Source organism: Aricia agestis, chromosome 11 (genome assembly GCF_905147365.1).
Source record: "Aricia agestis chromosome 11, ilAriAges1.1, whole genome shotgun sequence".
Taxonomy (NCBI): domain Eukaryota; kingdom Metazoa; phylum Arthropoda; class Insecta; order Lepidoptera; family Lycaenidae; genus Aricia; species Aricia agestis.
Genome location: NC_056416.1, coordinates 3,335,719 through 3,362,852, shown reverse-complemented (window position 1 = coordinate 3,362,852; position 27,134 = coordinate 3,335,719). Strand labels below are relative to the sequence as shown.

General features: G+C 36.7%; 1 protein-coding gene across 2 annotated transcripts in view; it reads left to right on the top strand.

Moving 5' to 3' along the window:
• The first annotated feature begins 234 nt into the window (after positions 1 to 234).
• Positions 235 to 27,134, top strand: part of LOC121732121 (ubiquitin-protein ligase E3B) — a 48,107-nt gene continuing 21,207 nt past the window's right edge. The window contains exons 1-19 of one of the 2 annotated variants that reach the window (XR_006036325.1): positions 235 to 545; positions 853 to 1,092; positions 6,517 to 6,769; positions 8,605 to 8,793; positions 9,597 to 9,788; positions 10,088 to 10,410; positions 10,650 to 10,774; positions 11,223 to 11,394; positions 11,689 to 11,807; positions 12,737 to 12,906; positions 14,944 to 15,024; positions 15,445 to 15,652; positions 16,510 to 16,673; positions 17,225 to 17,371; positions 17,865 to 17,980; positions 18,414 to 18,543; positions 19,627 to 19,791; positions 23,474 to 23,585; positions 24,709 to 25,174. Coding sequence is in view for 1 of the 2 variants with exons in the window: in XM_042121916.1 (XP_041977850.1) it covers positions 391 to 545; positions 853 to 1,092; positions 6,517 to 6,769; positions 8,605 to 8,793; positions 9,597 to 9,788; positions 10,088 to 10,410; positions 10,650 to 10,774; positions 11,223 to 11,394; positions 11,689 to 11,807; positions 12,737 to 12,906; positions 14,944 to 15,024; positions 15,445 to 15,652; positions 16,510 to 16,673; positions 17,225 to 17,371; positions 17,865 to 17,980; positions 18,414 to 18,543; positions 19,627 to 19,791; positions 23,474 to 23,585; positions 24,709 to 24,881 (3,234 nt within the window). In the remaining variant the exon portion in view is untranslated. Of the gene's footprint in view, positions 546 to 852; positions 1,093 to 6,516; positions 6,770 to 8,604; positions 8,794 to 9,596; positions 9,789 to 10,087; positions 10,411 to 10,649; positions 10,775 to 11,222; positions 11,395 to 11,688; positions 11,808 to 12,736; positions 12,907 to 14,943; positions 15,025 to 15,444; positions 15,653 to 16,509; positions 16,674 to 17,224; positions 17,372 to 17,864; positions 17,981 to 18,413; positions 18,544 to 19,626; positions 19,792 to 23,473; positions 23,586 to 24,708; positions 25,742 to 27,134 lie in introns of those variants that run through there. The other variant, XM_042121916.1, reaches the window with a different exon arrangement.

Below are 27,134 nucleotides of genomic sequence, written 5' to 3'. Positions count from 1 at the left end.
TTAAATTTTGTAAACTTTTTACGAATATTTTTTTCCCCGTCATATTTTACTTGACACTGGCCGTGGTTAAAAATCCGAGCGCCATAATAAGAAAAAAAATCTGTCAGGCTGTCAGTACTCAGTTGTCACCACTGTCACCAAGTTGTCACTTGTCATTTGTCAGGAAAAAGTAAAGTGGAGTGTATTTTTTAGAAATTTTAGAAGAAAATGAAAAAATAGAAAACATAATACAATAAATATAATTAATTTCATTAAAATTAAGTGGTATAAAAATGCATCATTATCTTGCATGCATCAGTATTTGCAAAATCGTAATACTACAAGTAATGAATAGTCTCTGACATAAATAAATATAAAGCTAAAACAAATACATTTTAGTAAATCTTCAGAATGTTTCCTAAGTCTAGCAAAGACAGCTTCTTGGAACAAACCAAAGCAGCGAGAGAGGAGCGGGCCTTGGAGAAAAAGCGGGAACAATCAGTTATAAAAATACAGGCCTTGGTTCGTGGCTGGCTTGAGAGACAGAAGTTTGTCAGACTTATTCTGTAAGTAATCTCAATATATTCTTATCGTAGGTTTACTTGCTGCATGTAGACAGCTTATAACTAATATTCTACATAAAATGTTACCAGAGAAATGTATCAATTCAATTTACTAAATCAAGTCTGACAAAACAATATAAAAACAAGATAAAATCTAAACAAAGATTTTATTTGAATGAAGTTTCAAATAAAATCTTTGTTTAGATTCTTAGCTGTGTCACCGTAATTTAATAGCTCTAAGACAGAAATTAAATAAACCATATTACACTTTTAATTATATTAAAATTACAAATATCATAAACAATTCCAGGAATGAATTTGACGAACTTCTGCCAGAACCAGTTAATCAAAGTTCACAAGATGAAAACCATCAACCAGAGGTGATACAGGCTTTGGATGTGTATAAGGTTACATGCCGTCTCTTTCTTATATTCAAACAAGACAGAGACAAACGGAGATTTGAAAAACTATGTAAATATATTGTACAGTCTCTTCATTCTGAATCAGTCAAAGTATCTTATGTTGGGGTATTCCTAAACAAAGAATACAGGTATGTTACATGAATTTTGTTTCTTATAATTTTGTCAACAATATTGATTAAAAAATAGTTTAAACAAACAAAATATATTTACCTAGCAATATTTTTCTCTCATAACCAGGTATCATTACTACAGTTGTAAATTTTTTAACCGACTTCCAAAAAGGAGGAGGTTATATGTTCGGCTGTGGAGTTTTTTTTTTTTTTGTATGTTCAACGATTACTCCGCCGTTTGTGAACCGATTTTCGAAATTTTTGTTTTGTTGTATTAGGTTTCACTCCAATTTGGTACCATGTTCACAAAAGTGGTGACCTGATGATGGGATCCATGAGTAATAGAGGGAACTCCTCGAAATTTATATGGAAACATATGGTGATTTTGGTTTTTATAAGAAGCATCCTAAGCATATGCTACCAAAATGCAAGATTTTGCACCGAGGTATGGTTCCGAAGATACTAACAGAACTCCGGATTCCTTATAAATACAAGTTTGGGGGCTTAGGCGCTGTTTTAAGAACTGAAAGCATATGCTACTATGCAAATTACATTCATCATCATCGTCATCATCATCATCATCACTACCATGTCAGGGTCACCAATGTCACAACTCACATGGTTGTATGTGGATACAATATACATTATACACACAATACCATAAAATATCATCAGTCATCACGTTATGTCCTTATTTATTTGGTACATTTCAAAACGATTTTAGTACAAAAAAATATACTTAATATTGTTTCAAAATACATAATATTTCAAGTACTACAAAATTGAACATAAATAACAAATTCAACCTTTACTCCAGAGCGTAAGGCACACATTTGGGTTGGACTCAAGGAATCGGGGCACTATGGAAAAAAGACAGAAAAATTTTTCGTCCAAATTTTAACCTATTATAACCACCCTTTTTGAATATACCAATCGATAGGTGGCGCCAAGGGAAGCAAAAAAGCTCAGATAAACTTTTCTCAAAAATCAACCCCTGTCGAATGACAGGCTGAAATGTGACCCTTGTTAGTATGACGAAAATACAAAAATTTGGCTAAGGTTTAGGAACCTAGGTCAATCAAATGTTGGTGACATGGGTTAAGCAGGATTGTTTTGGTGAGAAAAACTCCTACTTACCGTTTCCACCGCCAGTAAACTCTCCGTTTAGAAGAAATTCGCATTTGAGATTTTCGTAATCTTCAGATAAGTTCATTGGTTTTCTGATGTTTACGAAGTATTTTTAAGGCATCTCAAGGCTGTGATGTCTTACTTAACTACTCAGCCACGGATACCGAAGGGGGGGGAGGGGGGAGAAAGTCCAAAAGAGGTTAGGTTAGGTATCACTTAGACCACAACACCCACAAATATTTTTTTTGTACTAATTTGTCAAATAAATTGGGGTAGGTTTGTAAACTTCAAAAAGTCTTTTTTCCATAGTGCCCAGTTTCCTTCAGGCCAAGCGAACAAAAAAAAATATCATATTGGCGTTGCGTTCTTTGACGCATTCAATTATTGAATGCGCCAATACGAAAGTTGAATGAAAGAAGATGACGAAAATTGAAGATGAAAGTGCACAGTGTGGACATACATAGCTAATCTACATCGTAATAGGAATAAGAAACACAATCGCAATTAGTATAAAAAATACTTCGTTTATACGGTTTATATTTACACGATTTTGATACATATACAGATCGAATTCCTATGCAAGTTTATAGGTACAATAATTGCCTAGCGGCTAGCACGTGTTTATTGTTCACTTCGACTTTTTTAAATGTATTGTTTAAAATTATCTACCTGATATTTGTGAGCACGACGACTGACTCTTAACAAATTGTAATAAGAATTAAGATACGTAGAATATTAAATATACTTACGCGATGATTAGTAGGTAACTAAAAAAATTATTATTTTTAACAAAAAATTAAAACCGTCTTCCAAGGTAAAAACAATAATAACATCCTTATATTATGAACTAAAAAGTATTAAATAATTTTTCCTATCTAGTAGTAGGCACTATTTTCCGAATTCGGCTAAACCTCAACTATTTCTGTACTCAATCTTCTTCTCATCTCTTCTTCTTATACTTATAAGCTTTACTATTTTTATATATTAATGTAAACAAAGTATAAATAAACAATATGTAACATAGTATAATGGCAATGCTGAATGCTACCAATTTAATGTCACAATCAACAACACAATAAAGTAATACAATGACTAGGGTATGTTATTCGAATATTCGAATACTCGTTTTATTCGAATATTCGACGATTTTATTATTCGAATATTCGCCAAATTATTTTTCGAATAATTCGAATAGTAAAATTAATTTTTATTTTTGTTTAAAATGCTATCAAACATAAAATTAACATGGAATAAGAACATAATTAAGTTTATTTCAGAAAAATAATATTACTTATTTATGAATATTCTACATCTTTAATGATAATATTATAATATATATAAATCTGTTTTAAGTCTAACTAATGAGTATACGACCATTCATCGTCGCCGTTGACCAAGTTTTAGTAACGTGTAATAAATTCATTTGCATGTTTTAGGCAAAATCACGATTTTGCCTAAAGACATGAAAATGAAGATATTATAAACTCCTTTCAGTCGTGGATTTCAGTATCGTATTCGTCAGTAATGGTCGCTCACGATCTGTATCCATTGACTTCTTTCAAGCATAATCACATCAGAAAAGTAAAAGGTGCTACGATCGAAAACGGTTTACACTTTACAGCCTTTCTTTTATTGCCCAGCTGTAACCTTAAAATATACATTTTTAAAGTGTGTAACGATAAAAATTAACTATGTCATTTACAAAGATTTATGTTGATAAAAGTAAAAATTAGAATTGCTTACTTCGTAGTATTAACAAAAGGAAACAAATATAATGACCACCAAAAAATGCTCTGATACCCTTAACTTGTTTACCAAAAAAAGATAATTACCACCAAAAAAAGAAAGTCTAAAATTGCAATACTACCAGCTATTTTAGTCACGGCTACACTTCAAATTGTAATCGAACGCCAAATATAGTAAATGTTCACCAAATATAGTAAATGATCATCAAGTATAGTATATGATGACCAAATATAGTAAATGATCACCAAATATAGTAAATTATCACCAAATATAGTATATGATCACCGAATATAGTAAATGATCACCAAAGCGAGCAAATCAATGCGATATTTCTGTCCCATAAAGTTAATATACCTATAGGTAAATTAACTTTATGTTCTGTCCAAATAAATTACCACGATTGACAAAAATGTGAGCATAATATTAACAAAAAAAGTTTAATAACTCTATATTATATTATGTTATATTCAGCAGTTTGGACCTGAAGAGATAACAGACGGACACCTACCCTTTCTAATTTAAAATATTAGCATGGATGATGAGAGTTTTACATACTACATAATAATAAATGCGAAAGTTTTTCTGGCTGTCTTTCTGTAACCTCTTCACGCCCAAACCACTGAACCGATTTTGCTAAAATTAGGTATGGAGATACTTATACTGAGTCTCGTTATCATTATTATATTATTATTATTTATTTACGATAGTCAAATAACGAGATATTGTAATTCTTTTGTTTCTCATTTTAAAATTAAAATGTAGTTGGTTTTTATTATTTTCCGGTTAGCAATATATTTTTTGGTTCATTTTTCTTTTATAGGATAGCAAAATGAAAATACTTTGGTTATAATTTTACATTAAAATGCTAGTATAATGTTGGAGATCATTTACTAATTTTGGTGATCATTTACTATTTTTGGTTTTACAATGATTTATTTGGAGTCATTTTACATAAATAGGATAGCGAGATGTTAAATCTTTGGTTATCATTTTACATTAAAATGGTGGTCTGTATTTTGGTGATCGTTTACAATTTTTGTTTGTGAAATGTTACTATTTCTGGTGATCAGTTAATTTTATGCCTTAATAAAATAGGTTGTACATGGTTGTACGAAGTTTTTGTTACTTTTGTTCAGAGTTTTCAGCATTTTTAAAAAATTTGGGATTATTCGAATAATATTCGAATTATTCGAAAACTTTTGTAAAATATTCGAATTATTCGAATAGTTAATTTGTCGAATAATAACATTCCCTAACAATGACACATTTTATTAGCTCCATTCTTACTCGTAATCTATACTAATATTATAATTCTGCAGAGTTTGTTAATTAGTTTGTTTGTTTGAACGCGCTAATCTCAGTAACTACTGGTCCGATTTCAAAAATTCTTTCAGTGTTAGATAGCCCATTTATCGAGGAAGGCTATAGCCTATATTTTATCACGCTAAGACTAATAGAAACGAAGAAATAGAGGAAAATGTGGAAAAAACGGGGGGAAATTATTTGAAAGGGCTTATTTGAACGCGCTAATCTCAGGAACTACTGGTCCGATTTGAAAAATTCTTTCAGTGTTAGATAGCCCATTAATCGAGAAAGGCTATAGGCTATATTTTATCACGCTAAGACTAATAAGAGCGAAGAAATACTGGAAAATGTGGAAAAACGGGAGAAATTATATGAAAGGGCTTATTTGAACCCGCTAATCTCAGGAACTGCTGGTCCGATTTAAAAAAATCTTTCAGTGTTAGATAGCCCATTTGTTGAGGAAGGTTATAGGCTATATTTTATCACTCTAAGACTAATAAGAGCGAAGAAATAGAGGAAAGTGTGGAAAAAACGGGGGGAAATTATTTGAAAGGGCTTATTTGAACGCGCTAATCTCAGGAACTACTGGTCGGATTTAAAAATTCTTTCAGTGTTAGATAGCCTATTTATCGAGGAAGGCCATAGGCTATATTTTATTATTTTACGACTAATAGGAGCGAAGAAATAGAGGAAAATGTGGAAAAAACGGGGGAAATTATATGAAATTGCTTATTATCTTAAGATTCTAACTACTGGAGCAATTTTTATGTTATTTGGCAAACATGAAGAATCACGTTAAGGGACATAGGCTATTTTTGCGGAAAAATGTACGGTCGCGTGAAATTCCTAAATTACGCAAGCGAAGCCGCGCGGAACATCTATATATAATAAAATCGTAGGAAAGTCAATGCTGTACATTGAATATTTTTGTACAATAAATAATATTTGGGACGTGATCTACTATACTAACGCGGACGAAGTGCGGGCAACAGCTAGTGTTTTATATAAGTTTATCAAATGAATCAAAACTCTTGACAATTTGTTAGATAAATTTGTAATTTGCAGCAATAATAATGTATATATTATAGTTAAGTAACCCTATTTAGGGCCTGTTTTACCACTTCCTGATAGGTGCCAGATAGGCTATCCACAACTTATCGGACAGATGGAGTATCTATCAGATAACTCGTGGATTGCCTATCCGGCACTTGCGGGTAGGCAATCCACAAGTGGTGAAACATGCCCTTAATGTCATATTTTCAGCCTACAATGGATTTCACACATCAAAGATCTACTCTACAAATGCTGTCAATACCTCGAAGCACTAAAGCCAGAGTCACCAGTAGACATGCAAAGTATTCTGATACACCTTCACACTTTGCTGGCTTTCACCGCAACAAACACTTGGGCGTTAACTCGGCTGAGAAACTTTGAGAAGCTTAGAGGAGGCATGACTCAGCTGTGTGCAAATATCATGGGCTCTCTGTTTCACAGAGGATACTATTTGACTTTAAAGGTGAATCATGATATTTTTTATTAGCCTGTCAATCCCCAAGCGGCAGCCGGCTGCCGCATAACAATGGAGAATTTTACTAGGTATGCCAAATTGCTTGAAATTTTGTCACAAGCCTGTGTGTATACTAGATTTTGTTGCAGTCAGAAATACCTAGTAGTTTTGATTTTATAGGGATTCAAAGTTTCGAAAAATATCGATTCCCGCTAACAGTCCCGCGACCGCTTGTGACGTTATGATGTATGACGGCACAATTCTGCCGCGCGGGCCCCATACAATAAACGTGATTTTTTGCTCTATCTCAACAACGGCAACAGGTAGGCACTTGAAATTTTCACCAAGGTCTTAATTATATGTGTACTTTAATAATTAATGATAATTTATAATAAAATAAAAAAATTAAGGATACATACAAAAATCACAATTTTTGGCCTATTTTGCTCTACAAACTATATTCTCTATTTTAGACGTCGTCTATTTTAGACGTGGGAGAGCCATGCTTCGGCACGAATGGGCCGGCTCGACCGGAGAAATACCACGTTCTCACAGAAAACCGGCGTGAAACAGCGCTTGCGCTATGTTTCGCCGAGTGAGTGAGTTTACCGGAGGCCCAATCCCCTACCCTGTTCCCTTCCCTACCCTCCCCTATTCCCTTCCCATCCCATCCTTACCCTCCCCTATTACCCTGTTCCCTCCTAAAAGGCCGGCAACGCACCTGCAGCTCTTCTGATGCTGCGAGTGTCCATGGGCGACGGAAGTTGCTTTACTTAGTTTGCTTACGGGGGCCTCCCATACAAAAATCACTGTGGTGGTACGGAACTCTTCGTGCGCGAGTCCGACTCGCACTTGGCCGATTATTTATTTGGATTTTTTTACTAATCGGACTCGCTCATGAATACACATACCGTTATAGAGCAAAATAGGCCAAAAATTGTGATTTTTGTATGGGAGCCACCCTTAATTTTTTATTTTATTATAATATTATTATTAATTATTAAAGTACACATATAATTAAGGCCTTGGTGAAAATTTCAAGTGCCTAACTGTTGCCGTTATTGAGATAGAGCAAAAAATCACGTTTATTGTATGGGGCCCGCGCGGCGGTATTGTCCTATGACGTCACACCGTAACCGGCCGCCCGCATCGTACAGTTACAACTTGTTTTGCTTATAAATCGGAAACTAATTAACGTATCCAAGTAATTCTTTCACTAATATTCTTTATTTTTGACAGAGAATGTGGACTGCTAATAATCAAAATTAGGTAACATTCTCCATTGAAAATCTATTGTGTCTGCGATACCCACAATGGAGGTGCTACCTTTTACCAAAAAAAAGTCCCACCGGAATCATACATTTTCGTTCGAAAAAAGTAACTTATGTATTTTCCGTCAACTACTCTATATCTAAGCCAAATTCCATAAGGCAACTTAAAGTTAATTTGTTTTATACTATGTAATGATTAAAAGTAATATATAATATTATATTAAGTTCACTTTTTAAAATTTATTGATTCATCAATAAAATAATCATTAGTTGCTAATTAAAATAACAAGTCTTATTAGAATTTTTAAGCATTATCAGCCATCATAGTAAATAAGCATTGAAATGCGTGTTATTGTAACAAGTATTTTCATGTTTTAATATTGTAACCATTTTAATAGCTTGGGCTGTATGTATGTAACGGAATCTTTAAGCCCGATTTTTACAAATCTCCAGTAGTTTATTTAATTCGAAACTTTGCATGTGTAAATTAAGAGACTCTTTGAAGAAAATAATTGAAAAAGCCGGGGTCTTTTTAGTTTTTTTTTTTAACTATTATTAATTATTATATTTCAGACTCTGCTATTACGAGGTTTGTGTCGAGAGAAGGTCTGCTTGAAGACTATATCTATGACGGCGATAGTAACACTGACGTTGCGACCTCTGGTGTCTGCACAGTTCTCGGAGAAGCTCCTCACGATGTATATAATACAGATACTGTCTGTGCCGACGCTGGTTTATCACATGCAACAAATTTCCCCTGAGGTAAGTATTTAAATATACATGTAACACCAAACTTTATACGTGGGAGAGCCATGCTTCGGCACGAATGGGCCGGCTCGACCGGAGAAATACCACGTTCTCACAGAAAATCGGCGTGAAACAGCGCTTGCGCTGTTTTTCGCCGAGTGAGTGAGTTTACCGGAGGCCCAATCCCCTACCCTGTTCCCTTCATTACCCTCCCCTATTCCCTTCCCTTCCCTTCCCTACCCTCCCCTATTACTATATTCCCTCTTAAAAGGCCGGCAACGCACCTGCAGCTCTTTTGATGCTGCGAGTGTCCTTGGGCGACGGAAGTTGCTTTCCATCAGGTGACCCGTTTGCTTGTTTGCCCCCTTTTTTCATTAAAAAAAAAAACTTTTAACCAGTTCAATAATGATATTACACCACCTACACTGATTTTCGTGATAAAAATTCGTTTATCCCGCGGGAACCGTACATTTCTCCGGGATAAAAAGTATCCTATGCCCTTTCCCGGGAATCAAAGTGGCTCCATACCAAACTTCAGTAAAATCGGTTCAGCGGTTTTGGCGTGAAATGGTAACAGACGGACGGACATCGCATTTATAATATTAGTATACTGTAAAACTGCTATTGTCGCAAGTTTTGCCACCAACCAAGACAAACAATTTAGTCAGTTTGTATGTTCAATCTTGTCGCAAGTAGATTGTAGATATGTTTACTGTTCGTTTTATTGATACAAGTCGTTTAAGAAAATAATTCAGGAAAATCTACTTCTTTATTAAAAAAAAATTGTAAAGTAAAATGCTCATTTTTTTTCGTTCCAGACAATAGTGGCCTTTCGTACACATGGAATTTTTGATAAGTGTGTAGAATTCCTAAGTACGGATCAGAATATGCGTATAGTATTCAACACATTGGAAGGGAACTACGCTTTATGCTTGCTGGCTAATTTGATACAGCTGGCGTACTTGGAGAGAGAACATGCGCAACCAAATACATACTACCCGACTTTTGTGGTATGGTACACTATTATTTTCATATAAATCCTATTTTATGTATAAGTTTATTCTATTATACTTTATTCCCTTATACTTAATTTAAAACCAATTCTCTATAAACACGCTTGTAATACAGTTAATAAGTTAATTAAAAGTTAAATCTCTTTTTGTGTCGTTTATAATTTTATTTATTTAAATTTGAATTTTATTTATGCAATTTATACAAAATTTATACTATGCATGCAATAAAACATTTCTTGTGTGGTAAACAAAATTCAAATTACAAATGTTCACTGAAACTAATTTATTTTTTCCAGTTGGTAGTCACTCGCTTCTTAGACAGTTGCCAGCAGTACGTAGTATGCAAGCAAGGTAACTTAAGCAACTGGCATCCCATACTGGGTTGGTTCTCACAAGGCTTCGATGTCTACCTTCCACCGACTATGGGGAACCTACGGACTCAGCTGTCCTTACTATGGGGTGCTCCGCTACTGAAGAAGCTTCTAGCTAACCCGCTGAAGGAGATGCTAGATGCCGGTGTGAGCAGTGAGGAAGCGGGGCCTTCGCAGCCGTCTACACCGGTACAGAGTAACAATCCAGCTGCGTTTATTAGAAGAGCTATAGAAGCTAGGACTAATAGGTAATATGTTTTAAAGGTCTCAATGTCTGGGTTATGGCTAAAAGTTTCCTCTTTTATATTATCACTGTGATTTGAAAAACGAGAGAGATAATAATAAAAATTAGTAACTTTGTATGAATGAATGAATATACTTTATTGTGCACACATTTACAATAACAACAAACGTTTGTAATAAAAGTCTGAAAAGCGTATATCATAAGTCCTATTTACATTAGCTAATTGTAATTTATATTTCACAGGGGAAATTCAAGTAAACATTTTCGGAAGTTGGGATCACCTGACTGCACAAAAATAGCACTGATATGTACGATGTACCACACCGCCTTAGAGACTATGTCGCAAGTTAAGATGGACATATTGACTGGTAAGAATTTTTCGATAGTTGCTATGAGTATCCCACCGCTGCCACCATTTTTTTGAAAAACTTTCTTCCAAAAAAAAATTCCAACATTGAAATCTAACGTAGGAAATGATGAAGTAACTATTTGTTACTTAATTATCCTGCAATTTATTGTTACTTAATTATGCTGCAATTAATTGTTACTTAATTAACTTGTAATATGATACGTTAATTTAGCTGTATTTACATATAACTTATTGCATTCTATTCTAAAGGTACAAGTTGGAAGTCGTCGCACACGTCATTTCTACGTATTTCTATGAATGTGTCGCTAGCTTCGTGTCGCTAGCTGCATAAAAATACATAAAAACCAGTAGTGTCGCGACGATACGTCGTCTGAGGTTGCTTCATGTTGTCCGCTGCCAACCGGCACCTTTATTCTATTCCAATTTATATATTCTTTTGTTTACAGGACTTTGCAGTCAAGACGAGATACTATACCTTCTCTGGCAGTTTATGTGTACCCTAGGCCCTAATAGTGGACTAAAAGCGTTTCTAGATCTCCTGGCTGTTAACACTAAACTGTCTGCCCCTGAGTTCCAAATGTTGATACTATTTGCTGACTGTATGACGCATTATGTTACGTAAGTAAACTATAAAAAAATATATACGTATTATAATAAATAGGACATGCTTGTTTGTTTGAGTTGAATAAGCCCGAGTGAGTGTTGGTTCTCGCTTAAAACTTTATATATACTCGCTGATACTATTTAGGTGTTCCAATAATTTAATAGTACAGATTTTTAGAAAAGACCAATATTAAAATACAGTTTTAGCTTGTATCAAAATGTAGTTTCTAACTATTTAATTGCAGCCTATTTCGCTTCTACATATACCTTAGTGCTTTGTAACCCCATTTATAACTTTGTATGTTTCAGTATACTGGACGACATGGAGATGTACGAGAAGCAGGAGCCGTTCAAGCTGCAGGACTTCGTCAACATGTCGCACTTCCTCAACATGTTCATATACAGGTGTATCATCGGCCAGCTGCTGGGTGAGTGTCATCGTGGTTGTATATCAGTACACTCAGCTCTGGATTTATGTAGAGAGCGTATAGGCCATGGCCTATGCGTGGCAGCGTTCTATGGCGTTCTAGGATGGCGGCAGAGTTCGTACATAGGGGCGGCGAAATTAAAGTTACCTACACTTATAAAAAATATAAATCTGACCCTGAGTTTTTTTTTTATGAAATAAGGGGGCAAACGAGTAAACGGGTCACTTGATGGAAAGCAACTTCCGTCGCCCATGGACACTCGCAGCATCAGAAGAGCTGCAGGTGCGTTGCCGGCCTTTTGAGAGGGAATAGGGTAATAGGGGAGGGTAGGGAAGGGAAAAGGGTAGGGGATTGCTCCTCCAGTAAACTCATTCACTCTTTTCTGTGAGCCCGTGGTATTTCTCCGGTCGAGCCGGCCCATTCGTGCCGAAGCATGTCTCTCCCACGTCAATGTACACTACAATATGCGACTTTGGTCTACAATAAAGACCGAAGTTGCATTACTGTCAACGCTATGTCGTTTTACATACAAATTTTATTATATTATGTCACACTAATGCTATATTTTTCAATGGATTTACTGAAAAGAAACTTTCGAAAGAAAAGTCTTTTGGTACTCCGATAATACTCTGGCAGCTCAGGCATTGCTGCGGTAAGAACAAAGTACGAACGTAATTTTTCATTTATTGCGCTAAAGGAACGCTGATGTGGCATACAAAGCGTGACGCGACATATCAATGAGGGACAAGGCGTCGCTCTATGTAGCCATAGGGTCTGTCGTGTCAATAAGTTGTCATATGTCACGAAATAGATTCCACATGTCACGAATCACGATATAGCTGTAATATGTCTGTCTGATATATCGAAAACCCTCATTTGTCCTTGGTTTTGAACAAATGAAGAACTGTATTCTCACCCTCCCTCCGCAGAGCTCAAAGGCTTAGCGCACAACTCGCTGTTCACGGCTGCGCACACACTGCTGCAAGCGCTATACCGCCGCGACTGTCGCCGGCCGTACGCGCCGCCCCAGCACTGGCTGGCGAGAGATAGAGATTCGCACTTTCTAGCTGATTTGGACAAGGGGAAGAAACCTCATCAGGTATGAGATCAGTATCATTTTTTCCTATTATAAGTATATACAATGTGCCACGACATCGGTGTCCGATCCTTTAATGTCGTGATCTATGGCATATTTTATCGACAAATTGGCCCTTAAATTTTTTTTTCTCTCTCATGGTTGTAAAATGGCAGCCATTTTATTTTTTTTGGGGTTTCACACTAATCTGACCAGAACTGCTTTTGTAAATATCCTATGAAGATAAAAAAGGTCTTATTTGATAGCTAAATTTGTGGACTACGCTTACACAGGCAATATGTTATAAATTTCGTGGAATTAAACATAGAAAAACCCAAGTTTAAGAAAAAAAATGTGTATTTTTTATTAATGGCTTTTTGTAAAAAATCTAGCACATTAAACTGGTTCTTTTTTATTTTTAAAATATAGAGGAAGTTTTCATCTTCTAAAATTCTTTTACTTCAATGTTTTAAGTCAGATAGTTTAGAAGTTATAACGATTTTCTTATGATGAGGTGGTCAGATTAGTATGAAGCCAGAGAAAAAATTAAAAGGCTTCATGTTAATCTGACCACCTCATCATAAGAAAATCATTATAACTTCTAAACTATCTAACTTAGAGCATTGAAGTAAAAGAATTTTAGAAGATGAAAACTTCCTCTATCTATTTGAAATAAAAAAGAACCAGTTTCATATGCTAGATTTTCCACAAAAAGTTATTAATAAAAAATACACTTTGTTTTTTCTTAAACTTGGGTTTTTCTATGTTTAATTTGACAAAATTTATAACATATTGCCTATGTAAGCGTAGTCCACAAATTCAGCTATCAAATGAGACCTTTTTTTATCTTGGTAGGATATTTACATGTGAAGTACTGGTCAGATTAGTGTGAAAGCCCGAGAAAAATTAAAATGGCTGCCATTTTACAACCGTGAGAGAGATAAAAAATTTGAGAGCCAATTTGTCGATAAAATATGCCATAGATCATGACATTAAAGGATCGGACACCGGTGTCGGGACACATTGTATATGCGAACAAAGTAATTATGTTTCTACTTGCTATCATAGCTGGGCATTAACTCGTTAATCCGTTAATCGTTAATTAACGAAGTTAACATTTTGATTAACGGATTAACTTTTAAGTTAACTTTCAAAAATATGAACGGACTCGTTAACTTCCGTTAATATGCAGAAGTCCGTTAATCGTTAATCCAATGCCTACTATATACCGCACGGCACCGCGGCGGCGCGACACGTAAACAGGTTCAGACCTGTTAGTGTGAAACGACAAGTGCCGGGCGGGCGGGCAGCGCGGCGCCGCGGCACGGCAGCAGCGAAACAAAAACAATACTAGATAAATTTTCAGGCGCATGTGAGTGAGAAGAGATTTGTTTCGTTTTATCATTTTATTACTCTGCGCCGCGCCGCGCCGGTGCTTATAGAGAGAGTGATTTGTTTATTGTTATTATATAAATCATTTGCACGTTGATAAAGAAGAGTGCAGTATAATTTAGTTAGGTAGAATACAATAATTATAGAAGTATTTTGTTTTGTCCCTTACATGTTAACTTCCAAAACCTTAAACCAACAGGTTTTGTATATACACTAACCGAATGATATAAGTTACAACAAGGCCATATTACACATATTAACGGATTAACGATTAACGTTTACTTGCGTTAATTCGTCCGAAATGTAACGCTTTAACGTTTAACGAAGCTGACATTTTTTTTAACGGATTAACGATTAACGAAGTTAACTATTTGATTAACGGTGCCCAGCTATGCTTGCTATGTATTTATTCATATTGTCACTTAATTACTGTTTTGCTTTCCAGTATAACAAAATAAGTAAAATACTGTCAGACTTAACTTTTGTATAGTCCAATCGTAGAGTACACATGTTTAGTAGGGACACGTTTGTGATAGATCAGAATGAATACGGGTCGTTATTACGCATGCGCCGATTGTTCCCTCTTATATTGCTGAGTGAATTGAAAATTGCCATGTACTTGTATTTCTATGAAACAATAAGACATTATGATTCGACGCTTGTTCGTAGGTGCTACTGCAGAAGGCCCCGCATATGATAGCACACAGCGAGAGAGTCCGCCTGTTCAGACGCGCTGTTGCCGATGAAAAGGTAAGTTTTATTAATTTTAAAATTATTAATTCACATTTCACTGTACAAATTGCCACGTGTACATAGTACAAGTTACAACTTCAAACTTCAAACCGCTAACTTGTACATAGTACAAGTTAGCGGTTTGAAGTATTTTTTATCTTTTTTTTGAGTGAGGCTATTTTAACACTTAGTGTTAATTTCAGCCTCATGGGTAAACGCAGTATTCCCAACACAAGGACAGATCAAGATAATAGTATAACTTGGTTGCTTCTGTTGATCCATCCATTGTGCAGGCAACCACAGTCTCCTAAGAGCCTTGATCTTAGCTCTGCAGTCCGAACACCCTCCGGCAAAACATGATAAAGATTTTCGGGCTTCTCGCACACATCGCAATCGGGGTTTGAAGACTTGCAGTGATGTCGTTTTGTATTTTTACAGGTAGTTCTAGGCCTGACCGAGCGTGCGTGCGGCGGCGCCACAGCGCGCTCCACCCTCGTGACCGTGCGTCGCGCGCGGCTGGTGGAGGACGGGTACCGGCAGTTGGCGGCTCTGCCGAGCCGCGCGCTGCGGGGCGTCGTGCGCGTGCGGTTCATTAACGAGCAGGGCCTGGACGAGGCCGGCATCGACCAGGACGGCGTCTTCAAGGGTATTACACGCTGTTACTACTGTCAGAGCGTGCGTGCGCGGCGCCCCAGCCCGCTCCACCCTCGTGACCGTGCGTCGCGCGCGGCTGGTGGAGGGCGGGTACCGGCAGTTGGCGGCGCTGCCAAGTCGCGCGCTGCGGGGCGTCGTGCGCGTGCGATTCATCAACGAGCAGGGCCTGGACGAGGCCGGCATCGACCAAGACGGCGTCTTCAAGGGTATTACACGCTGTTACTACTGTCAGAGCGTGCGTGCGCGGCGTCCCAGCCCGCTCCACCCTCGTGACCGTGCGTCACGCGCGGTTATTGCAGAACGGGTACCGGCAACTTTCAAGTGTATGTACAGTAAAAGGATGAAAGTTAAATGGGAAAAATTAGCTAGCTAAGTACGTGTATGCGACGTATCGTAACATTTTAATGTTAAAGGGCCGAGAAGACAAGGATATTTCGGAGCTAAGTGTCAAGCACACTAGGCTGAATTACGCCGGCGTAATTTCCGTCGCAAATGTCAAACGCATACAAAATACGGACGGAACGCGACGTAATAGTGTGTCACCCCTCGCGTTCGGCCCGTATTTTGTATGCATTTGAAATGCGGCGTAAACGCGGCGGAATTTACGCCGGCGTAATTCAGCCTAGTGTGTTTAGACACTATGACGCACTATGCGTCAGCGAAACTATATACGAAAAGTTAGTTTTGCGGAGTGTGATATGTCGCGTCGCTCCGCAGCAGTGTAGATACACCTGGTGTGGTTCCACCTGTAACCAACGTTTAACAAAATGACGGTGTTAGTTTTGACTTCTATCACTCGCCATATTATCCTTGTAGCTCTGACGAGACTAACATAACTTTATCTTCCAGAATTCCTGGAGGAAACAATCAAGCGTGTATTCGACCCGTCCCTCAACCTGTTCCGGGCGACGAGCGAGGAGCGGCTGTACCCGTCGCCGACGTCCGGCGTCCAGGAAAACCACCTCCAGCTGTTCGAGTTCATTGGACGTATGCTGGCTAAAGCGGTGTATGAGGTGAGCTTATATCTCTTCTAGAATTCCTGGAGGTGACGATCAAGCGAGTATTCGACCCGTCTCTCAATCTGTAGGCCTACTACGAAACCGTTTTGAGACTCAAACGAGAATGCCGCGTCCTGCTCTTACGTCATTTCACGTTTGTTAGAATAGGACGCGGCATTCTCATTCGGTTCGCTTAAATCCCCTCCCGAAGTTGCAATTTAAATTGACCCATTATGATGGTATGCGTGTTTAAATATTAAGGGCACACACAACAATTTTTTAACTGTTAAACAACTGACACATTTACTTCAATCATTGAAGACTACGCCACGCTTTTTGAAGTTACTACATAGCAGCAATACGACATAACGCGTCCCCACTCCCCGTTATATGTTTTCTTTATAAAAACAAAACAACTCACATCACTTTATTCGAGTGTACCGACATACATTACAACTTTTTCCGTCTAGCCCCCTTTCGCAAGTCGCAACGCGCGATAAGGAACTTTGTTCTAATACATTTTAACGAAGCCGCGGGAAAAAGCTAGTCAATATTATACATTACAGGGTATAGTGGTGGACGTGCCGTTCGCGTCGTTCTTCCTAAGCCAGGTGCTGGGTCAGACGCAGGCGGCGCTGTACAGCTGGATCGATGAGCTGCCTTCGCTAGACCGCGAGCTCTACCGCAGTCTTACTTATATCAAGCACTTCCAGGTACAATATAGCTAGGGCTAAAGTTATTAAACATAATATTATTACTCTTATTAAGCATTGCTACCTTTGACCCCAGCTCATTCTAAAAAAAGTCATATAAACTTTGACATAACAACTCTTTTTTTCCAGTTAAAAAGTAGCCTATGTCCTACCTTGGGCTGTAGTATAAAATTTCATTACAATCAGTTCATTAGTTTTGGCGTGAAAGCGAGATAGACGTTATATTAGTATGGGTTGTGGCGAAGCAGCACCATTTGTTTATGTTGTTACTTGTCATCTGAATACAAACGATCTCTTCAAAATCCCGTCATAGGATCTGATTCAATGATTAAGGGACCAACTGACAAGTTACTCTTTCGAACATTAAAACATTTTTTCAAATTGGTTCAGGCATCACAGAGTTATCGATGAACATACAAAGAAAACTCTGAGTAGACATCTTCATTTGATATCGAAGGATAAAAATACATAATAGCTGTCATTTTTGTTTCAGGGTGACATTTCATCACTAGAGCTAACGTTTTCTGTAGACGAGGAGAGACTGGGAGAGATTGTTACGCATGAGCTAGTGCCGGGAGGAAAGGCGGTACCGGTTACTAATGAAAACAAGTAAGTATTTATTAATGCTTCAACTCCCAAGCGGCCACAGGCGGCCGCGATAACAATAGATAAGCTATTGTGTCTGGTTTTTTCACGATCGGTATTAAAATTCTTCTTTTAGTTTTTGTTTTTATGTTACGATAACTATTTACACAGACGTTATAGTTACAAAATGTTACGTATTTGTTTGAAACTTTAGAAAAGTCAAGTAATATATCAAGATTACATGGTCGTGAGTTTTTTTTTAATCTTTATTAAGGAATAGTCGTGAGTTGGCACCATTTTTGTTGCTCACGTTTCCTGGTCGTGAGTTTTTTTTTAATCTTTATTAAGGAATAGTCGTCAGTTGGCACCATTTTTGTTGCTCACGTTTCCTATAAAATACAAAATATAATCTTTACCTAGCTATTCATAGTAGAATAATGTATTTTAAAATTTTCAGAATAAACTACATTCATCTAATGGCTCATTTCCGGATGCACACGCAAATAAAGGATCAAACCAATGCTTTTATAAAAGGATTTAGGACAATCATAAATCCAGAATGGCTCTCCTTGTTTTCAACACCAGAGGTTAGTTTGGTAGTATCGCATTAAAAGAGAATTATATTTTGGCCCAACTTATGAACCTTGTGGTACGCCAACTAATAGTGTATGTACAGAGTGGCAACGTCATTATAAAGTTATATATTTTTTATTGTTACGATAAACTGCCCCTAAAACGTTTACCACTCCTAGTTTGTATCTAATATATTTTGCTTGTTATTCTGTATACATAATGTGATTAATATTATCAAAAGCATTGGTCAAACCCACCAGTATTTTTTATATTTATACAGGGTGTAACAAAAATAAGTGATAATACTATAGGGTGGGTACGTGTTCCTTGTAGAGAGCTCACTGTGAAAGTAGCAGCGCTGAAAGACCAAAATTTTTTTTCACTTTTGTATGGGGAAACTCGTGACGCTCGGGCCCTTGCTCATACAAAAGTGAAAAATATTTTTCGTCTTTCAGCGCTGCTACTTTCACAATGAACTCTCTACAAGGAACACGTACCCACCCTAAAGTATTATCACTTATTTTTGTTACACCCTGTATATAGGTATATCGTATCTTGCAGCTTATTGAAATCAAATCTTTGTCATACCTTTAGACCGATTTGCTTAAAAATAGATGAAGGATCATGATATCTCCGATAGGCTTTCATGAATATAAAGATTGTTGGAGATTTCTCCTGAGTTAAGATAACCCAGGACTGCACAAACTGTATCCTGTACTTATACGTGTCTTCTTCTTAAAGTTAAAATATACCTAGCGTAATAGAGCAACAATCTAGAGCTGTCAAATGAAACCGAAATTGATTAACATCTGTGTGTAAAAATTTGTTTACGTATACATTTAGAGAAGCATCTTTCTAAGAGATTAAATTGCCAACGTGCCGATAAGTGCCGACTGGACGTCAAACAGATGAAAACAATTAATTCTGCTGTCATGTATCACACGTCTCTTCTTACCACGCAGTGTTACTTATAGTGACATCTCGCTTGCTCAGGCCTTTGTTTCTCTATTCCGCTAGGTATATTAACTTTATGGTCTTCTCTTGAACCTAGACAACTCTCTTCCTTTCTTTTGACCACAGCTCACTCTTTTCCTCAGCTCCAACGCCTCATAAGCGGGGACAACGTGCCGCTGGACCTGCGCGACCTACGCCGCCACACGCAGTACTACGGCGGCTTCCACGACTCGCACCGCGTCGTCTGCTGGCTGTGGGACGTGCTGCAGCGCGACTTCACCGAGAACGAGCGCGCCATGTTCCTCAAGGTATTGTCATGTTATAGACATTATAATAATATTCATCATCATTAACAACAGCAACAACAACATCGTAGTTACATTATTCATTATTAATTGTGGTGGTCATCGTTATTAATATAATTATCATTAATATAATACTGTTTATCATTTTCAATAATACCACCAATTACTTCCAACTCTATCCTTTCTTCTAATTTATTTATGGGTCCCAAACTTAAGCTTGTCGCTTGCTGCCAATTTTTGTATCTGTGGATACAGTAGCTTCTCATGGCTGGTTAGAGATTACCGTAACAGACGCAATCGTCGCAAAAATGACCAATATTATTGATATTATAGGGAATTTAATAAAACCACGAATTAGAAAAAGTATGGTGCATCGGAGCGTTCAATAAGTTGAGTGTCGTTTCGCGTGCGACTTGCGTGCTTTAGTTGCGAGTTGCGACTGTGGGTCCCGGCCGGCGGCCCCCGGGAAGTCGGGCTAAGGGCCTAAACCCTTTCCTGTGGGAACGCTCTTTCAGCACCTAATCTTTATTTATCGAAACCATACAAATGTTAGCAATATTTCAAAACCAATACAAAGAGCTTATTATTTAAACTTACAACATTGACCATGCATTCAACACTGTTTCTTACACAGAACTAATTCTAATAAATTACGAGGGCTGCTATTTATGTATCCGGAACTGGCCACTTACAAGAACAATATTTAAAAAGTAATTACAACATTTGAAAATAGAACTCTTTGGTTGAAGAATACATTTTGTTTCATGTGACTGTCAATTATTTTTCCATTGTGGCGTCATTTTGAAAATTGCGTGTCTTCATTTGCCATGGATTTAACGCGTGAACATTTTCGTGCAATGATTTACTACGATTTTCGGCGTGGGCTAAATCAACAACAGTGCTTTATTCAACTTACCGCAACTTTTGGAGATGAAGCACCATCAAAAACCACTGTTTATCACTGGTACAGTGAGTTTAATCGTGGGCGGTCTATGCTCACGGATGAAAATAAAGAAGGTCGCCCAAAAACAGCTGTTGTCCCACAAAATATAGATGCTGTGCGGGAACTAATAATGCGTGATCATGTTACATATCGCGAGATAGAGGCGTCCTTAGGCATAAGTATGACGAGCATACATAAGATATTACACGAACATTTGGCTGTAAAAAAAATATGTTCGCGCACAGACGTAAAAAAAGTACGGACGTAACCTTCTCTAATCACGAGTGAAGCCTAGTTATGGCCGCCCGTGTAGGACGTGTGCGTGATATGAGGGTTGCCATATAAATCATAAATTTCCCTACTTTTAAATTTTGTAAACTCAGACAAGTTAAATGTATTTTTTATACTTAAACATATTTTTATGTTTTTTTCGCTTCAGAAATGTAAGCGGTTGTTAAAGATGTCATAATGAAAATATTATTTTTATGACACTATAGATAGAAAAAAACACATATTACGTACAGAGAAGTATATTATTTACATAACATTATTAGTAATAATGATTATGTACAAACATTTACAATAATAAAATTATTACTAGCTATTTGACCGAGCTTTGCTCGGTATTCGATAAAACACGAATAAAATGACATTTTCTAAAAATAATTCCTAGCTAGACAGATTTATCGCCCCCGAAACCTATTTATGAAACCTGTATACGAAAAGATATAAGATACTTAAGTCCCGTAACCCGTTTCATCAAACAATCAAGTAATATTAAATAAATAATGGCTTGTTAAATCAGTTAACGGCCTGTTAGAGCTATCGAGAGTTCTACCATGCGCTAGCGTCAAATCAAATCACCTAACATGGTGTTGAATTTATTCCTGGTTTAGAGGTCCATTCAATATTTTCATTCCTACTAGGTCTCAATGACGCTCGGGTGACTACACCAATAGCACCTTCCCTCCCCTACTACTGAAGGAAATCTAAGACAACAATTTTATCTATGGACGCTTCACACCACGTCAGTCTGACCCCGTGCTAAGTACCTGAAGGACTTGTGTTACGGGTACCAGACAACGGAAATATATTTAATACTGTTATACTATACATATATTTAAGATTTTTATTATATGATAAGTACACATATTTAATACACACCCATGACCCAGGAACTTTGAAAACTTTTTGTTCCGTTGGCAGGATTCGAACCCGCGACCCCCGGCTTGAGCCACCGACAGCCCACCCACTGAGCCACAGAGGTCGTCAAACAACAGTTATATCCACTTTTGTAAATTAAGAAATTAATAGGGGTGTAGACTATTTTTAGGAAATATATTTATTTTACAGATGTACCATCAAGGAAGTTGATTCCTATGCAACTGACAGACCAACGTTATTTGGTCGAATACTTATGTCAATTCAATGTTAATTGTGATCTGTCAGCTGGGTTTGACGTAACGCAACCAAACTACTTATGTCCCCGATTTGCATAGGAATCAACTTCTCTGATAGTACATAAGTATTTTGGTACACCTAAAAATATGTATAAAAAATAAATACACTCTTATTTCAATAAAAAAAAATCACTTATTAAATATAAAAAATATTATAAAGTTATTAAGTAAAATATGTCCATTTTTGGTAATTCTATAATACAAACTCTCAAAAAACAATAATTTGTATTAGAATTCGTTTAATGTCTACACCCCTATTATTGTATTCCTGCCTAATTACTAGTCAATAGTATCAGAGTAGACAGAATGATAGTATGCTAAATACTTACATGACACTAATAAAAGACAATAAAATTAATTATTTGATTATTTAAAAATAATTTAAAATTTTCCCCGGTTTGGGGAAAATTTCCCCACTTTGTTATGGACATTACTGACCTGTTTGAAGTTGAATTAATATTTACATTATTTTATCAAAATACTTTAAAAATATGTTATCTTACCTATGAAATATTATTCCTTGATGTTTTTTGTGTAAGGTTGTATTGTTCTTGCACCATTTTACAACACAAGATGGCATAATTATTTATTTTTATTTATGAATGACAAAGATGTGTCACCGCGATGCAGTCTAATTGCGTAATGGCGGTACGATCGGCTTATTACAGTACGAGTGTTTGTGCAAGATGTGTACATATGATCGCCTGGGCTTATTAAGGGTGCTTCACTCATTTCTTAATGGCGATCCGTCCGTATTTTTTTTACGTCCGTGTGTTCGCGTTGGATTCCGCACAACTTGACAATCGATCAAAAACGGGCTCGTGTCGATTGGTGCAAAAAAACGATTTCTTTTTATTTCCATACGCGAAGAACAAATTACGTGGTCAACGTTTTTCGAGCCGCGAAGAGGCTGTTGATGCGTTCAAAATGCACGTTTTGGAGATACCTCAATCAGAATGGAAAAAGTGCTATGAAAATTGGTTCCAGCGTATGCAAAAGTGTGTCGATCATCGCGGCGAATATTTTGAAAAGCAATAAAACCATATTAAATGATATATGTTTGTTTCTTTTTTTAATTCCGGATACATAAATAGCAGCCCTCGTATCATAACTTATGGCCTATGGTGTAGTGCGTCGCCTACAGATATATCATCAACATCATTATCATCACATTTACAGTCAACATCTTTATATTCTTGTATGTTGTGTAACAATGTTATTATTAATCATCTTAACTATATCCATAACGGTTTGAATGATTGTCTAATGATACATATTTCAGTTCGTGACGTCATGTTCTAAGCCGCCAGTGCTGGGGTTCGCGCACCTCAAGCCGCCATTCTCCATCCGCTGTGTGGAGGTCGGTGATGATGAAGACACCGGGGATACTATAGGTTAGTGGCAACGCGTTACTTTCATGTTAGTTGGAACGAAGTTCCTTATCGCGCGTTGCGAAAGGGGCTAGACGGAAAAAGTTGGTTCGACATGATACAAAAATGCTATAGTTGTAAGCCGTGCGGTAGCGCGTGTTTCTCTCGCTGTCTCTCTCTCTCTTTTTTTATATAACTTCGTTCCATCCGGGTGTCTCTTGACACCTCTCAAGTCATTTTCATTTGAATCTAATCACAACCTGAAATGGTGTAATAATAATAATACTCCCCACGCCGGTTTCGGTGACGGTGGCCGGTTTCATTGAAACCAGACCAGGTACGCAGGAGTACTTTAATAGTGCCAAAGTGTGTGCGCAGTACACAAGAGCACTTTCTATTCCTTTACTCTCATAACCCAGTGGGACGGAAGACCGACACGACTGGCGAGAGATCAGGCGCAGGACCGACTTTTTACATGCCCATCCGACGCATGGATCATCTTACTTGTCAGACAATCAGGTGATCAGCCTGCATTGTCCTAACCAAACTTGGAAATAACATGTTTCCAACGCGGGATTCGAACCCACGACCTCCGGAGTCGAGAGCGACGCTCTAACCACTAGACCACGGAGACGTTATTGTGTTGCTTACTGAAATGGTGTATTGTGTTATTAAAAATGCCAACAGATGGATTATTTTGAGTTTCTTTATGTTCCTAAACTTAGTAAGCGTAGTAAGGACACGGCTTGTAAAAGGGTTCCGTACAAGTTGGTATAATCAAATGAAAGGTTGTTCGGTCAAATACTCGTTGCATTTGAAGGAATTTTTAATTAAGAAATACGCCATCTTGTGACAAAAAAAATGTTTAGGACTCCTTGAAAATCTCCCTTTTCTACTAATTTCTTCTCTTCTTCTTCTTGTTTCAATATGTAACTAACAGAGAAGTTGATTCCTATGCAAATCGAGGACCTAAGTAGCTTGGTAGCGTTACGTCAAACCCAGCTGACAGATCACAATAAACATTGAATTGACATATTCGACCAAATAACGTTGGTCTGTCAATTGCATAGGAATCAACTTCCTCGATGGTACCTATATTGAAAATAACTTATCTACCCTACGAATAAAGAACGTTTATAAATTCCAGGCAGCGTCATTCGAGGATTCTTCACGATCAGGAAGAAGGATCCTCTCAACCGACTACCTACATCGTCTACCTGTTTCAACCTACTCAAGCTACCCAACTATCAGAAGAGAAGTACTCTACGCGACAAACTCAGATACGCCGTAAATAGCAACACAGGTTTTGAGCTGTCTTAGAAAATACTATTTAGTGTAGTCGGAATTGACTTATGTATGTGGATTTCTAAGAAATTGCTATTGGATATAGTTGGAATGGATCGAAAGCAAGGGCGTTGCTACCACCGTATCTGCCTTATCAATCATACGGGGCCCCGGGCCACGTGGGCTCCCAAAGTGTATAGTTTACCCAAACATATTTTTATACGGGGCCCTAACAAGGCACGCTACGCTACTGATCGAAAGCAATATATTGTAAATTGATATCAAGTAGGTTTTTAGCTCTACTTGGAGAAAGGCGATCACTGTAAAGCGTTTGAATTATCCAAACGTGTTACATAGTTGTAACATTAGATAAAGAAAGGGTCAAAATGCCTTAAACACCCAGCATTTTCAATATTTTTGCAATCAAAAGCTGGTTATGAGTTTTGACTGTAACCATCTGTAACATATAGATAGAATCCATTACTAAAAGGGACTATATGTTAATGAAAACTAAACTTATCATGCGTTGTTTGTAACTGACGTCTATTTAGCTTTAATACCTGGACTTATCAATGTTGTTATTTTTGTCTTACACGTTAGAAAAGCTTTAGTCAAAAGAGTTTTTCTAAGACAAGAAAACAATGATAATACATGGATTACTTAATTATGTCCTATTCGTTTATTAATAAGATCGGGTAGACTTTTTGTTTTCACGTTAAATATAATAAAATGTTATTGGTTAGATGATCTCAGAGGGATGGGTAGTAGTGATAAAACTACTTCTATTGCTATATTATTAATGATAATATTTTGTTCTCTCAGGGAAATAAAATAATTAGCAGTTTAAACCTCCTAATTTGTTCAGCCCTAAAAGACAAGTGGCAAGCGATTATCGTAAACGCTAACAAAATGTATGCGATTTGACAGTCATCGCTGCGTTAGCGAATACTAATGTCAAATCCCATATATTTTGTGTCGTTGGCTTTTACGATAGTCGCTTGCCGCTTGTCTGGGCCCTCACTTTATCTGCGAAAACATTAATTATTATTATGAGGTTTTCGCAGAAATAAATAGATACGCATTTGTAATATAATTATATGAATAATAACCATGTTTCAAAAAGTAGTTTTATTACTTAGTTACTTGTAAATTATGTTAAACTGTGCGCCTAAAATGGAATTTAACAACATCGTATAGTGCAAAACTGTAAATTATAACTGTATGTTTATAATCACATATTTGAATTAGCGTTTGTAGAATAAAACAATAGTTTTGTAAGATTTTTTACGGAATAGTATCGGAATGTTTCTATTTATGTATTTAATTTACACGCCCAGTTTTGTATAGGTCATTAGTTATATTAAATATTCTGTATTTAATTCTTATGTAAATACTTGATGTTGCCCACAACGTTTTTGCGCCAAAATTCGTTTATAGCACTTTATATATACATAAACTCTCTCTCGCATTTATAATATCAAGTTTTAATTATAAATAACAGTGTTTCTTTATTGCACGGCAAACAACGTTTTATTTTTATGTTGCATTCTTGAATGTAACATAAGATGTTAATGTTCAAGAATGCAACATAAGAACCTCTTTCATAAAAGAGTTTCATAAAAGAATAACGGGGTGGTTAGGTTAGGTTAGGTTTGCAAATATCTTAATAGGAAAAGGAGATTGTTAACTTAACCTATTATTAGACAAAAGAAAGCAAATAAACCACCACTTATCAAAAGTTTATTGACTGGTTTTTACAAATATCATATTTAAACCAAAATGATAACAAATAAAACAAAAAATAAAATAAAAATAATAAACATATTAAATACAACTCAAACTACCAGCGGGCCCCTGGTCAGTTACTCAAAAAAATGGCGGCCCTTTGTGAAAAAGGGCGTCCCTTTTTTAAAAACGTGGGCGCGTTCTGTTACAATATAACATTAAAATATTAATATGTTATATGAATGTATATTTGTTTACATAAAGATTAAATTAAATTTGAATAATACACGATAGTCTCTTGCTCGCATGCCTTTAATCTATTTATTATTTTTGTTAAAGTTTTAGTGCAATTTTTAACGCCATCGCCAACGCCGTAATTTAAGTGTTGATAAATCTAGCGTATATTGTAGTGATCATGTTGTGTCCAAACGAAAATATCGGTAGACATGGCTTGACGACGTAAAATGTGTACTGTTTGGCCAGTGTGACCACATTTAGTAGATTTCTACTTTTTGGTAGATTTGAGGTCAAATGAATTATGAATTACGATTTAAGCTTCGCGCA